Source organism: Amborella trichopoda, chromosome 4 (assembly GCF_054954075.1).
Source record: "Amborella trichopoda isolate Santa Cruz 75 chromosome 4, AtrichopodaSantaCruz75HAP2 v2.0, whole genome shotgun sequence".
NCBI lineage: Eukaryota > Viridiplantae > Streptophyta > Magnoliopsida > Amborellales > Amborellaceae > Amborella > Amborella trichopoda.
In genome coordinates, this window is record NC_142339.1 from 31,592,454 (window position 1) to 31,606,226 (window position 13,773).

At 39.3% G+C, this 13,773-nt stretch overlaps 1 protein-coding gene across 5 annotated transcripts in view; it reads right to left on the reverse strand.

Moving 5' to 3' along the window:
- Window positions 1-8,227: 8,227 nt before the first annotated feature.
- LOC18421333 (putative leucine-rich repeat receptor-like serine/threonine-protein kinase At2g19230) overlaps window positions 8,228-13,773 on the reverse strand; it is a 39,706-nt gene continuing 34,160 nt past the window's right edge. For 2 of the 5 annotated variants that reach the window (XR_002279261.2, XR_016053463.1), the window contains 5 exons: window positions 11,697-11,923; window positions 11,483-11,580; window positions 10,063-10,131; window positions 9,795-9,984; window positions 8,228-8,845 (listed from right to left, as the gene is read on the reverse strand). Coding sequence is in view for 2 of the 5 variants with exons in the window: in XM_088863968.1 (XP_088720094.1) it covers window positions 8,794-8,845; window positions 9,795-9,984; window positions 10,063-10,131; window positions 11,483-11,609; window positions 11,697-11,923 (665 nt within the window). In the remaining 3 variants the exon portion in view is untranslated. Of the gene's footprint in view, window positions 8,846-9,794; window positions 9,985-10,062; window positions 10,132-11,482; window positions 11,610-11,696; window positions 11,924-13,773 lie in introns of those variants that run through there. The other 3 variants (XM_088863968.1, XM_020676618.2, XR_016053462.1) reach the window with 2 other exon arrangements.

The following is a 13,773-nucleotide window of genomic DNA, read 5'->3' on the forward strand; positions in this document are numbered from 1 at the left end:
GTGGGTTGCCAACTTGAGACCTTGGGGCAATCCTTTCGTCACCTCAAGACCGTGTCCAAGATTGAACCTTTCAAGGCTAAATCTTGCACACGCTGCTCATATGCATTCCACTGCTCAGGGCAACAGCATTGCTACACTAACCCGAGTGCACAACAGATGACCATCTCTTCCTCCTACTCTACACATACAAGCGCACCCTATAAGGGGCAAGCCTATACCTGTTCTCTTCCAGATACCTCTTCTAGATCACTTACATGAGCTAGGGTAGACCTTTAGGTCTCTCGTAATCGTTGTTCAAGGGGCGCACATGCGGCGCCATCTCAGACGTCCCCTCGTCCTTGACTCAGGCCTCCTCATGAGTCAACCCTGCTTCTGCCTGCCCCTTCTTCATTGAGCAAGCACCTTCGGCCTAGGTACTCGAAGGTTTTCCCCAAGAGTACCATCCTAGACCAGCCCCATCACTTTGGTTGTGTCTCTGGAGCTCATAAGAGAGCATGGGGCATGGACTTGATGGAAGACCGAGTCCTTCATCCTCCCCTGCCCAAGATGACTCCAGTTCCTGACCCTCATTCATTGCTGCATCTGATGAAGATAGCTCTCTCCTGTGCAAGAAGAGCTGATCAGCCCCTACCTAGTTCGCAGTTTTTGCACGAGGTCCATCAAAACCTCAAGGCTAAACGCGATAGAGACCTGCACATTTTGAATTAGGGAGGTGACCAAGGCAGTTAGAACAACCAATTCTGACAACCCTCTTCACCTGAATCCCTTCTACCTCCTTCAGATGATGAAGCCTAAAGAAGAGCTCCGTGAGCCCTATGTTGTGGTTACTGTTCCAGAAGAAGACCCTGTCGCACGGTCCCAAGACCGTTGAGAACCGATCCAAATGCGATTTGCATACAAGAGTCGAGTTCGGTCAGAGCATGTTGGCCCCCTATTGATTGACCTACCATGTACGACCCGTCAAGCTCGTAAGCCCTCGGTTACCACTAACGTTGACCTCCCTAGTGAAATGGTCAGTGTAATGGTCGTAAGCAAGCCAACCAATGCACAGGAAGAGCACATGAACAGGTTTGAGGATATGGTGCGCCCGATGATGGAAAAGATCGATCGTATCGACGTCGCACACCAGTTAGCCAATCATGAGGTCAATTCCCATCACTCTGATGGTGCACCTCTATGGCAGCCCCCTCCCTCTACCTCACAGGACAATTTTGTCCCTCATCCAGTCTCGCAGTCAGATATTGATGCTATTGTCACCCATAGCCTGAAGAATAGACAAATCCCAGGGATACAGGGTGCAACACCTTATCAAAGGCCCTACCCCTCGTCTATTGACCAGGTCCCGTTCCCCTCAGACTATAAAAAAGGGAAGTTTCCTCGATTCAGCGAAACCACCTCCCCAAACCAACATATTTCCCAATTCCAGGCAGCATGCTGGGAAACAGCAGCTGACGGAAGACTTCTTCTCTGACAGTTTGTTGAGACCCTCGATGGCCCAGAGTTTCAATGGTATGCTTGACTTCCTCCAAACTCAGTCTATACGTGGGAGGAGATGGAGAAGCTATTCTATCAGTGCTTCTATGAGGTCGAGAGAGAGGTCTAAACCATCGAACTTCTAACCCTGGCTCAAGACCCTGATGAGCTCGTGGATGAGTTCATATCAAGATGGAGAAACTTAGCTTCCCGCCATCCTAATCCTATGTCTGAGAAGGAAGCAGTCCAAACATGCGTGCGGAACATGCGACCCGAGATCGCTCTACATGTTGAGACCTCGAATCCCACCTCCATGTCAGAGTTAATCTCTAAATCAGTCCGCATAGAAAGTTTATCACTCCTCCATGGTGCGACAAGACAACCATCTACAAGTTTATCAAACAACCGGGGCAGCAGCAGCTCTCAAAATAACAAACGAGGCAGCCAACAGAAAGGGGTAATCAGTGCAGGTGTCATGGTCACTGATTCGAAGAAGGCTCTGTCCCAAACTTTAGACCTCTCTAAAGGGGTAAGCACAGCAAAGGTAGTACCCCCACCGACCAACTTTGATTGGGGTGATTATTTCACCAGGCATAAGAATAAGGTCTACCCCTTCAAGAAGGAATGGGTCTCGGCGTTGTTTCGGTTATTATTGGAACATAATATGATCCGGCTTCCAGAAACCAAGTTCCCTAAGCAACATGGCATTGACACTCTGGTGATTTATTATGCCTACCATCGAAGGGTCAATCATCCCACAGATGAGTTCTACACATTGAAAGATATTATCGGGGCCTTGATTCTGAAGGGTCAGATAAAGCTTGAAGATCTAAAGAAGGCCTTCGGGGCAGTCGAGGCCTTCCATGCCATAACCATTCAAGAGGAAAACGACATGCCTGGTATTCTTTACGCCTTCTTCATTATAATGCTTCAGGAAGGCATAATCACACTGAAGCAAGCAAGGCAACCTTGTTGCCTTGCTAAGGGGACCGAAGATCGTTGGTGTCCATACCATCAGATAAGAGGCCATTACTTGTCAGAATGCTCAGGTTTCCTTGATATATTCACAAAGAAAATGCTGGAGTGTCAGGAGTTTTACAGTCTCCCTGTAAGTAACCCCTAAGACACTTCTCCGTTGGGGTAAGGAGGTCTCCCAATGCAGGGCCTTCTTATCAATGATTTAGACTATGCGGAAGCCTTGATTCCCCAGCCATGGATAATCTACCATGGCCGAAGCAGACTCATGTCTTTGAGGTGAGAAGCAGTTAGCCAAGCTAAGGCTCTGTTCGCCAGCCTTGCGAGACGAATCACACATTACCTTCGAAAACCATAAAAAGATGGGCACCAAGGGCTACTCGCCGAAGAAACAAGACCGCTCAACCCACTGTCGAGCAGGAATTTCTCAAGCCCTTTCCTCCGCTACCAACTTTACTAGACTTCATCCCTAGCACGATCCTTCTTCCTTCTTCATCCTGTCAAGAAGACATCCCTGTGCCATCTTCCACTTAGCATACATCCAATGAGGGTGAAGATCTTAAAAGCACTCCCCAACGGTCTAATCTAGAAAAAGACCTAAAAGACCCCCTGCACCCGTCCAATCCTGGTGACGACATAAAAAGCTACCCAGATCGGTCTGAAAAGGGGAAAGACCTTAAAATTCCCCCAGTTTCTAACCCTTATCATTCTTCTTCTACTTCTACTTCTAATCCTTCCTCTTCTATTGCAGGTACAACCTTGTTATGTTCAGATTTCGAGGCTCTCAATCGAGAACTTAGTGGATCCAATATAAGCAGGACGCAGCAGAAATGATTGAGAAAGAATCTCGCAGAGGCAGCATGATTCCTAACAGTTGCTGATGCCCTGGCTGCTAAAGCCAAGGCAGAGCCTCCTTCTTCAAGGAAGCATAAAAATTCGAAGCTAAAGAAATCCTAGTGGCCCTCTGAGCTTGACTTGGACCAGAGACAAAGAGAGTCGAATGGGCAAGACTCCTATTCTCAGGGAGCTTGCCATATGGTGCAAATTTAAGGAGCAATACCCACCTCAGGGCAGATAAATCTCAGATCATGGAAGATGTTGCAGCCTCCACTGTAGAAGCAAGAACTTTGAAGTTCCCCAGTCCGCCACTGCCCCTTAATCCAAAGTCTAGTCTGCCTATCCTACAATTCCCTGGGCTCCTTCCTAATCTCACTACCTTAAACAATCCTCCTATTCTCCAATTTCCTGAGAGCCCTTTTATCCCATGCACCCAGTCTCTTCCAAAACATTCATCACTCAACCCATGGCCGTTGTACAATCAAGTCAGCCAGCTGGCCAAAATAAACCTCTTCTACCCAAACTTGCTCCTCAACCCAACATGCCACCCAAACCAGTGGCAGGATCAGGGGCACAAGGCCATGATCAAGACAAGATGAAATATGATGTGACAGGGAATCTATGGAAGCTTTCGACTCTTCTCAGTGGCTATGATGCCCTCATGCTCTCGAAGGATTACCGGATGGCTCTGGTTCAAGCTTTATCTTACCCAGAAGTGTACGAAACCGAAGTTGAACCTATTGCGGTGCTATTTTATAAGGATGTATGCCAATCACCTTTTCAGAAGACGATATGCAGTTAAGGGAAAAGATTCATAATCGCCCTCTCTTTGTTACTAGCGAATTACATGCATGCCCCATCAACCGAATTATGTTAGATGGAGAGTCGGAAGTCAACCTTATTCCAAGGAGGACCCTTACTCGATTAGGGTTGGGGTCTGAAGATCTTACCTCGACCCACATCACAGTTCAAGGGTTCAACCAATTAGGAGAGAAGCCAGCTGGCAGAATATGCCTTCGTTTTAAGATCGGTGAGCTGAACGATTACGCCCAATTTCATGTAATCGACACTGACACTTCTTACAATATCCTCCTCGGTCGGCCCAGGGGGTGGTTCCATCAACATTGCATGGATGCTTCAAATATAGCCGAGACGAGAAATAGCATACGGTCTATGCTAACAAAAGATCGTTCCCTATGGCCGAAATTCACTATGCGGATGCTAAATATTACTTCATAGATCTCGTAGCACCTCAAAAGTCGAATGATGAAGGTAACGAGTCTACAAGCAAGACTGTGTCCTTGTCTCTTGAAGATGTTGATGATGTTGAGAGGACGTTAGTGAACCTGTTCAAGGAGGAAGAAAGGTTCCAAGGATCACCTATACGCCGGACCATCAGAAAGTCCTGCATATCCTCATTGCGCTCTTAAAAGCCGAAGCGGCGCGACAACTGCCGCGAAACGTTTTTCAATATCTGGTTGCTATAAGTATAGAGGATGTTCCTTTCTCAAACCATTGTCCCTTCAAAGTAAACACGCCACTAATGGAGGCCGAGGCCCTTCCTGATTGGACTGCCTATAGTGACCAGGCTCACCAAATCATGAGGAAAATGAACTTTGAGCCCTTGGCCAATCAGACATTAAGAGGAGAAAAATCAACGACTCCCCATTTCGAAGCTATTCAAGTTGCAGCAGCCCACCATGGGGCTAGTCAAGGCCTAGGGTATTAGCCTCTTGGAAACAATAAAAGTGTTGAGAGGCGTTCAGAAGAGAGATCACATGAGGTGCAGTGAAAGTAAGAAGAGAATGAAATCATGTGGCAAAGTCAAAAGAAAGAAGCGCTTCATTCATCAGTTAAAAACTTTTGCAAGTACTAGTAAAAGAAAATGACATGTTCAGAAACGATCACTCATTTTATTGATCTCTGCGTTGTACACTGCAGGAGAAGTCTCGGTGCCCTGGATATGCTCCTTTATCTCTGCAACTGCTTGAGTCTCCTCTGACATCACTCTAGTCTCCGACTCAATTGTGCCATTGAGTTCGGACAAATCTTTGGCCAAAGAGGCCTCCATTGCCTTCCTCTGAACCATCTCCATCTCGAGGCCTGTGAATTCTTGTTTCAGTATTCATCTGCAATGGCATTTACATGTGAAGTAATCCGAATGACAACCTGCTCTCTTCTTGTTACGTTAATTTGAAGATTTTTCTATTTCGCTCCTCCCAGTATTTAAATAACATTTAATGTATAATATTTTAATAATATTTAAATAACATGACTATATTTTTTTAGTTATAATATTTTAATAATGCTCATATATATTTAACATATTTATAAAATATATTTAAATACCAAAAAAATTGCCAAACATATGAAATTCATTGCACAATGGTTTTTAAAATTGTTAACAAACATCGAGAAAAGAAAGTTTGCATAAACTTTTCTTGCAAAGTGTTTACATATGTAAATAGTTTTTACGGGAAAGTATTTATGCACCAACCAAACGTGCCCTTAAGCATTTTGTTGTTTTCTTTACGCATAGAGAAGTTTCATTAATTTCATATTTTATTTTTTATTTTTTATTTTTTATTTTTTATTTTTTATTTTTTATTTTTTATTTTTTATTTTTTATTTTTTATTTTTTATTTTTTATTTTTTATTTTTTATTTTTTATTTTTTATTTTTTATTTTTTATTTTTTATTTTTTATTTTTTATTTTTTATTTCATTGACGTATATAATATAACATTTTGGATGGACCACTATTTTACATATTTAAGTCTTTGTGTTTTGTATTAATTAATTGCATTTAGGTAAAGAGCCCTGACTTAATTAGTTAGCGCTTGATGATTTGCAATGCTACGTCCTAGGCTCAATTCCTACCAAGGGTAGGGGCCCTCTCCCCACTTAATCACTCAAAAAAAAAAAAAAAAAAAAATACATTTATATATTGGGGTTGTTTTTTTTTTTTTTTTCTTTGTACACCTATACCTTGGTTTACAGTTCTTGTTATTTACTAATGTATTTCTTGTGATTGCTATTATTGTTTTTTGTGACAACAAAATATGCATTGTTGTTGTATTTATTAAAAGATTAAAGCAATGAATTGTCAAGCATTTCTCTAATGATACTAGGTCAGATCATAAAATTATTGTTGAATGGCTTCAATGTATCTATACAATAACTGCAAATCATAATCCTATATTATGTCATCTTTACATACCTGATTTTTTTACTCCATTTTTTTAAGGCAACTCCAGAATATTCACGATTCTATAACTTACCTTATTTTTTACCCGATTTTTACCTCCAAATTTTTGAAATAAAACCGATTTATCCCCAACTTGCTAATTATGGTTCCAAGCAGTGCATTTGAGGATCTTTGGATGTGCATTAAGCCCGAACTAGCATCCATGATGGACCTGGTGCTATTGTGTGGCACCATAGACCACCATATTTTCTTTTTCTTCTTTTACTACATGTTCTGACGCATATGCCCTATTATAGGGTTGTACGTTAGTTGTTCTTCTTTTTACATCTTTTAATGAAAAATCGGGTAGGGGGCTTTCTCCCCCACTGACTTACCCCAAAAAAAAGCATCCATGATGGACTAGTGTTTCGAGACTCGGCTTGGCCAAGGTGAGTCCAAGTAACTCGCTTGAGTCCAACTCGGTCTTTTTTTTAAAAAAAAAAAAAGAAAAAAGAAAAAAAGAAGAAGAAGAAGACAAAATTACATATACGCCATCTCTAAAATCATTATCCCAAAAAACCTCTTGGTCCTATAAAAATCCCATAGCAACCCCCAAGTTAAAAAAAAAAAACGGATGTTTAACCTCCTCCTTACATTTTCCATTATCTAAATTATAGCATTTATCTTTTTTTTTTAATCACCCCAATATCTAAATCCTGGAAAAGCTCTCTTTCTCTTTCTTCCTCACTCATGAATCTCCTCCCCCCTCTTTTTAGCAACCTTTCTAAAATACTTCTCTCACTTTTCCTTCATTTAATTTCCTTGTTCTCAACACATTATTTAGCAATTTAGTCGGTCAATCAATACCAATCTCTCCCAAGCACTTCTAAACCTCTATCGGGATAAGTTGTCAGTTATCATATCTGGGTGTCTAGTATAGGAGACCAAAAAGCCAATACTTCTTAGACATGTCTATACTAGTGAGCAAGATAAATAAATAATTTCCTATTCTTTATACATGCATTAAGTGGCGGAGTGGTGGAAGGTAGTGGTAGGCATCACAAGAGCCAAGACATCATGATTTAAACCCACATGTAAGATTTTCTTGATGTTTTGCTTTGAAGAAGATAATGATATATATATTATATGAGTAATGATATTACGAGACCCTCTTACACCAATGTGAGTAGGATCCCAAAGGATCAACATTAAATTTTGACACAGATATCTAGAAAGGTTATCAATAAACCCATTCATCCAATTCCTACACCCATTTACGCAAGTCTCACATGGTGTCGGAGGGTCTCATAGTCTCATAAATATATAATATAATATCTCATCATATTCAAATAAAGCTAAATGGTGGAGTGTAGTGGTAGCGACCTGTATTCAAATAATCCAGGGTTTAGTAACCAGCCAAGGATAAGTTGTTTTTAATATATTTAAGGGAAATTTATCCAAATAGCCATGAGAGATCAACTACTTAGCATTCTCTACCCATGTCTTTGAATTTATTTTCAAAATACGCATTAAAAGACACATGATCATGGGTTGGAATAATTGGAAATGTAAATATTTCATCTCTTATGGGAATTTTTTTTATGAAACTCCCTACATTCAAACTTCTTGCATAACGCCCATATGGCTAAAAAATTTAAAATTTAAAAAATTGGGCCAAAAAAGAATGCAAGTAGAAGGATTCAAGTTGTAGACAAAAGTATAAAATCTGTTCTACCACATGAACTTTAAATTTGTATGATAAATATAAGGCACTTTTGTAAGAAATGCTGACTGAAAGACAATGATGAATAAATGTCAAATAAAAGTATATAAGTGTGGACATGTGTTTAAGTATCAACATTAAAGAATATATAAGTAGCTGCCTGACATACTTCCCATACTTCCGTGTCCCATAAAGAGTTCAATGGTCTGATGCCTAAAATCGCAATGCTGACTACCTTGCCGAAGGGTCAAACATGGTTTCCGATTCCAGGATGTTTGATGGAAGCGTAGTACTTGCTGTGAAGGATTCCGTTCTTAAGTTTCTCCTCTTGAGATGGGAGTGCGCTAGCTTTAGGCATCCCCTTAGTTCACTCACAACATCACTCATGGTGGGCCTCTTTATGGCAGCCTGTGGCGTACATGCCAGTGCAATCTCTGCAGCTTTCCAGGCAGAATTAATGTCATACTTGCCATGCAACCTTGGATAGATCACATTCTCAATTTTCCCTCTTACAAACCTAGGAGTTACCCACTGTACTATATGAATTGTTTCTTCCTCTTTAATTATTGCTGGTTGACCTGAGATAATTTCTAGAAGAACTATGCCAAAGCTATAGACATCACTCTTCTCGTTGAGCTTGTGGGTTGATACCTGCAATTAATGGAGTCAGTTTAGCTTGCATTTCACATATTGAGCAATAAAAACCTACCGTTTAAGTTCATGTAATATCAAAAGAGTCTAGATATCCAGAAAAACTATTGGCCTTGTAGACATCTTTTTTCATTGTTGGCTACTATTTGTTGGTCTTTTGCTTGTATGACATAAATGAATGGGACAGAAAAAATAGCCCAAACCGTCACCCAAACAAGCAACTGGAAACTGTATATTGCTCGTATCTGATAGCAAAATTTGTCATCTTTGTTCAGGGTGGTATTGAAGAAAAGCTCTTCATGGTTTCAGAATATTAGGGGAAAGTTCTTCAGGTCTTCTGAAAACATAGATAAAAATATAATCTAAGAAGTTAGCAAATATGGTTTCTATATGTCCATAGTTCCTGTCCCAGTTCCCTTGTTCATACACATAAACAAGGTTACTTGAATTATAGGAGAGCATTAGGCCCTTGTAGCTTCTAGATGGAATGGATGGGATAAAAGGAATTGTAGCATACTTTCCAACACGGTTTTGTTTTGCTAGAGAGGCTCAAAAAATACACCAAAAGTTTTAGGTTCCTTCTTTCTACCATATTAGGTCAAAGCAATTTCTTTTGTTCACAGATAAAAAAGTAAGGATGGCTAGAGTATGGAAGGGCTTACATAGAGAAGCCTGGTCATATCTTTCCTAGGATACATGACGAAGTTGATGAGAAAAAAAATAAGTAAAGTGTCTTCTTTATTGTTGGTTACGATAAATAGGGTGAGGCCAAAACTTGTATATTTGACAGGAAAATTAAAGCACATGCAATTCCTCTTCTTAGGTTGCAGGATCGAAGCAGGGGAATGGATAAAAACAGAGAATAAAGAATAAATCAATAGAGTCAAGAATAGTAAACATGGTGAGGCTGTTGTATTATTTGGAGTTCCTCCATTTGTATACAACATACTCAGGATCCACATATCCCTGGGTGCCTGCAACTGTAGTTGTTATGTGAGAATCTCCATCAGTCAGCCCAAATCTGGCCGACCCGAAATCTGCTACTTTGGCTTCTAGTTTCTCATTTAAAAGGATATTGGAAGTCTTGACATCTCTGTGAACAATTGGCGGTTTGCATCCATAATGAAGATACTCCAATCCTACAAACCAAAGTACTTGGTAAGTAATTGAAATCGGACTAGAACAACGAAACAACTAAAAGTCATTTTAATGGCTACCTTGTGTAGCACTCAAAGCTATTTGAATTCGTTGTTCCCAGTTTAATACTTCTGAGTTGCTACTATTGTCTGCATCAAGTAGCACAAAATTCAAAGTCTTTTTCATCATCGTATTCTATGAACTTTTTAACAACTAAAATTTATGCTTCAACCTGAAATGCAGATCTTTCATTTCTCCGCATGGTTTTGATAGTGGGAAATATGAGTAGTGTAGTAGAACTGCTGAAAATTACACTAAGAAATGTTTTTCTTTTTTCAGATACATAACTGACTTATCATTGGGAGTCTAAAGAGAATTATGTGACTCCAAAACTAAGTCATTTTGCATGAGGTATGCACCCCAATTGCTGTATGGAAGAGCGTGTGGAACCCTAGATGATGGTGCAAGAGCTATGAAACATAGGCACTTCCAATATTGATTCTGAATATATACCAGAGGTAATTTTAGGCACGAATGTATACAATTAGGCATACGTATGTACATTTATGTTTGTATGTGTATATGTGTGTATTTATGCATGTATAAATGTATATACATAAGTACATATGCGCATATTTATGTTTATTCGTAGTCATATTTATCTATGAGAAAATTTTATATAAGGTTGACATCTTAAAATGTAGAATTAAGGTGCACCTCTAAAATCTTTCGAAAAAGATTGTTTTGATGTTGGAGAAGCATCTAATTGATCATCTTGACAGCGAGATGCATAAATATGGAGCAAAAATATATATTTTAGTCCTAAGAATAGTACATCTTGCAGCACATCATCTGGATCGTCCATTTTCAAGATTTTCATATATTTATAGATCTACTTGTTTTGTACCAGTCATGAAGTTTAAAATTTTTTATGTTCTGCAAAAACTTCAAAATGGTTGCATAAATTACTCACATCCAACATTGATACTAAGCCTTTACAAAAAAGCTAACTTGTCTTCGTTTAAGTGCACATCAACTATTGCTTATGAGCTACCTATATTCGTCTGTGATGATAGATGGGCCTTGTATATATCTTCAGATCCAAAGTTACAAGAGAACATGGATCAATTGGGAGATGATTTCACGAGAGAACTATCTGTAACACGCCTTTGAAATCAAGCAGGAGTATGTATCGACCAGTGAATATTGGCCAATGAACTCACAGGAGAACATCCATTGAGAGATGTACTGATCTCAAAACCAAGTCTGGTATTATCTCCTAACAATAGACTTGTCCTGGGGATTGGGGATATTATAGAGGTAACGTCTGGATCATTGCTCATCATGCTACAAAAGTAAAACAACAAACTTGTCCTGGGGATTGGGGGAGTTATAAAAGGAAACATATGTCTCACTGCTAGTCATGCTACAAAAGTAAAAGACAGATAAGAGAGAACTTACAATGAGATAAAATGAAACAAGGCAATTTGATAGTCATACCTGACAGGATCTCATTCAGATTTCCTTTAGACATATATTCAAAGACAAGAATCTTATCTTTTCCTTCCTCAGAGAATCCTATCAAGGAGGCCAAATACCTGTGATGAACTCTCATCAACAATTTAACCTGCTTTTCCAAAGGTCAATTATTTATCCTCATTACAAGTAAGAATAAATGCATTTCAAAATAGAGTAGTTTCTTTTTCATACAAACCTCTGCAGAGAATTCTTTGATTCCTTGTTGTGATTCTTTGGACAATATCTTGACAGCAACTTCACGGCCATTTTCTAGGACTCCAAAGAAAACAATTCCATATCCACCCTTACCAATCACCTTTTCATAGTTGTTGGTTATTTTAACAATCTCTGAGTGTGTAAGTGCTTGAGGTCCATCTGATTTGGACGAACCTTTTCTTTTTCTCATGCTTAAGATCTTTGTTCCTGATGCAATTAGTGGAGAGTAAGACAATCTATGCCACAACATCGATATAGATAGGCAATTCCATTTGAGTGTGTGTATGTGCGTGTGCACGTGCATATATAATCCATTATTCTAGAAATTCTGTATGAGATATTTAGTCATATTCTTCTTCATGGTCTACTTAGTTATGCAATCCTAGTCAGTTTCCCCAGCAGTTTAAAATTTTCACTGATTTTAGAAATGATTATATTACTGGTTTTTGAGATAACAAACTACTGTTCATCTTAAGAAAGAATATAAAAGTTAATATCTCTAAATGCTAATGGTACCTTTTATTTATCTTGGAAGTCAAGTTTGTGCGAGGACATGGGTGCAACACTAAAAGAGGTTCAAAACCTGAAGCCTTAACTTTGGCTCATCTAGATCAAAGGTCTGAGAAGTTAGTGCAGTTAAATTGGATTTTGAAAAAATGGTTCCCTGTACTGATTGATTTGTTCTATGTTTTAAAAGATAATCTCTAATAAATGTCACTAATTTGACTTCATAAGCAGCTATGGTGAGTTTTCTGTCCCATAAATGGGGATTGTTTCTTTGAAATTTTAAGCCTGATTTTGGTCATGTCATACTGTTTAAGTGCTTATTATTGGAGAAAGACCCAACTGACCTTTCTGGTTTCTTGTTCTTTATGAGAAATGGTGAAGTCAGTTTCTAGGAAATTTCTAAAACTGGAAACAAAACCTTATTCTGAAAGGTTACTAGAGTCTTTTGGAGAAGACAACCAGGTACAGACTTCTAGAGACATAAGCATTTTGAATCAGTTCTTGTTTACTTCATCAGAGTTACATTCTCATTGAATCCCAACCGTACATAATCTTTGAGGATGAGGTGCCCTACTTTCAATGTACTCTATGTAAAGATGAGTATAACCTTTGTATATGCATTATTCATCCAACAGAAGGAAATTTGCAGTTCTGAATGCAAATATGAATGTTACTCATCAAAAGAGAAAGAGGAAGTAATTGGCACTTAAGCAGTCATTGTTGTAGGGAATTTTTGACAAGCTTGTATCCCCGATGCGAATAATGGAGAAGCCAGTGGTAACCTAGACCCACAGGTACTAAAAACACCTGTAGACTACGGAAACCTTGAAGAAATAAGCCTTATTCTTGAAAGCCATGATATATACATCATTTCACTCCCAAATTGATCATATGGGTCCCCTATGATGATCTAATGATCCCCTCCAAGATTCAGTCAATTCGGATCTAAATGGAGGAAACATGTACAAAATCCGTTTTTAGGCTAAGCTCCTATCATGCTACAGTGCACCATAGCTAGAACTCTACTCTAAAAACCTCCAATGACTATGGGACCACCACCAATAGATTCAGAAGCTCGAGAATAATCACCGTGCCAAGTTTTAGCCCAATCTGACATTACTAAGTCATACTTGCTAAAAAAGGTAAATTTCTAGCATGATACAGTACACCATAGCTGGAACTCTACTCTAGATATCGCCAATGACTATGGGACTATTGGGATTTGGGAGGCCGAGAACAGCTTTTACGCCAAATTTTAGCTCATTCCGATAGGTCATACTTTCCTAAAATAGTAAATGTTTTACTATTCACTTCATCTATTTGAACCAGTTACTATTTATAGTAACTACGTTTTTCTAAAAACGAGAAACTTTGAAGGCTCGGATTCCCTTGTCTTGAAACAAATAAATCCCAAATTTGAATATGTTGCTCCCCTCACAGAACCCTACGATTTGGTGGGTGGCACGCGCCGTGGGACATCACTGCTAGGGAGATATCCTAGAGAGAAGGTCCCCAAAAACCATGAAAATGCAGAAATTTACAGCCGCATA